General features: G+C 38.7%; 1 protein-coding gene across 1 annotated transcript in view; it reads left to right on the plus strand.

Moving 5' to 3' along the window:
* LOC116689508 (contactin-associated protein-like 5) overlaps positions 1 to 857 on the plus strand; it is a 98,863-nt gene that overhangs the window by 43,629 nt on the left and 54,377 nt on the right. Inside the window, exon 7 of the mRNA XM_032516065.1 lies at positions 461 to 604. Within this exon, the coding sequence (XP_032371956.1) occupies positions 461 to 604 (144 nt within the window). The remainder of the gene's footprint in view (positions 1 to 460; positions 605 to 857) is intronic.

Genomic DNA, 857 nt, shown 5'->3' on the forward strand with positions numbered 1-857 from the left:
CTGTTTTAGCTACAGAGTGAGGCATCACACTATTGTTCCATCTTTGTTAGGAGTTGGACATGCACAGTACCTAATGTCAGCACCCCAAGCCAGTCAGAAGCAGAGTATGAGGGCGTGCCATGCTGGCAGCTAGGCGAGCATTATTATGTGGGATGCACGTTCATAATGGGAGTTAAGGCTGGACTACTACTGGTCTATCTTCTGACTTCCTTCTTTTTTGACGTGGGTTTTACTGTGCAAGTTGTTTTGTGACGTTGTGTTTGTTACTGACTTTTTTATTCATTTAGCCTGCTGTTACTTATCTATGTATCGAGGCACACTTCACCCCATCTGCCCTGGATGTAAAGCACTTTGGGTCAGCTTATGCTGTTTTTAAATGGGTTATATACTGTAAATAATGATGACTTGACTTGCATCTGGTGCTAAGAGGTCTACCTTGTCTGTTTTCCCTTCTTCAAAGCTGAGTTTTGGAGGCATCCCACTGCCTGGCAAACCGGGCACCTTTCTGAGGAAGAACTTCCACGGCTGCATGGAGAACCTCTACTACAACGGGATCAACATCATAGACCTGGCCAAGAGACGCAAGCCGCAGATACACAGCGTGGTGAGTTGCGAGAAGTTTCTATGTTTCTATCTATGTACTTTTTACTCCACAAAATTAAAGTGACATCTTTAGCAATTAATTCATTTACAAATTCATATTTTCCACACAAAACATATGTAATAATAATTATTATTATTTATATGTATATAAAAAGTAAAAACAAAAGTAAAAAAAACTAAAGTACAAACTGTAAACACAATATATATATTCAGTTTACAATGTGGTATTGGTACTTTTGCTTTTTTTTTTTTTA

Source organism: Etheostoma spectabile, chromosome 5 (assembly GCF_008692095.1).
Source record: "Etheostoma spectabile isolate EspeVRDwgs_2016 chromosome 5, UIUC_Espe_1.0, whole genome shotgun sequence".
Taxonomy (NCBI): domain Eukaryota; kingdom Metazoa; phylum Chordata; class Actinopteri; order Perciformes; family Percidae; genus Etheostoma; species Etheostoma spectabile.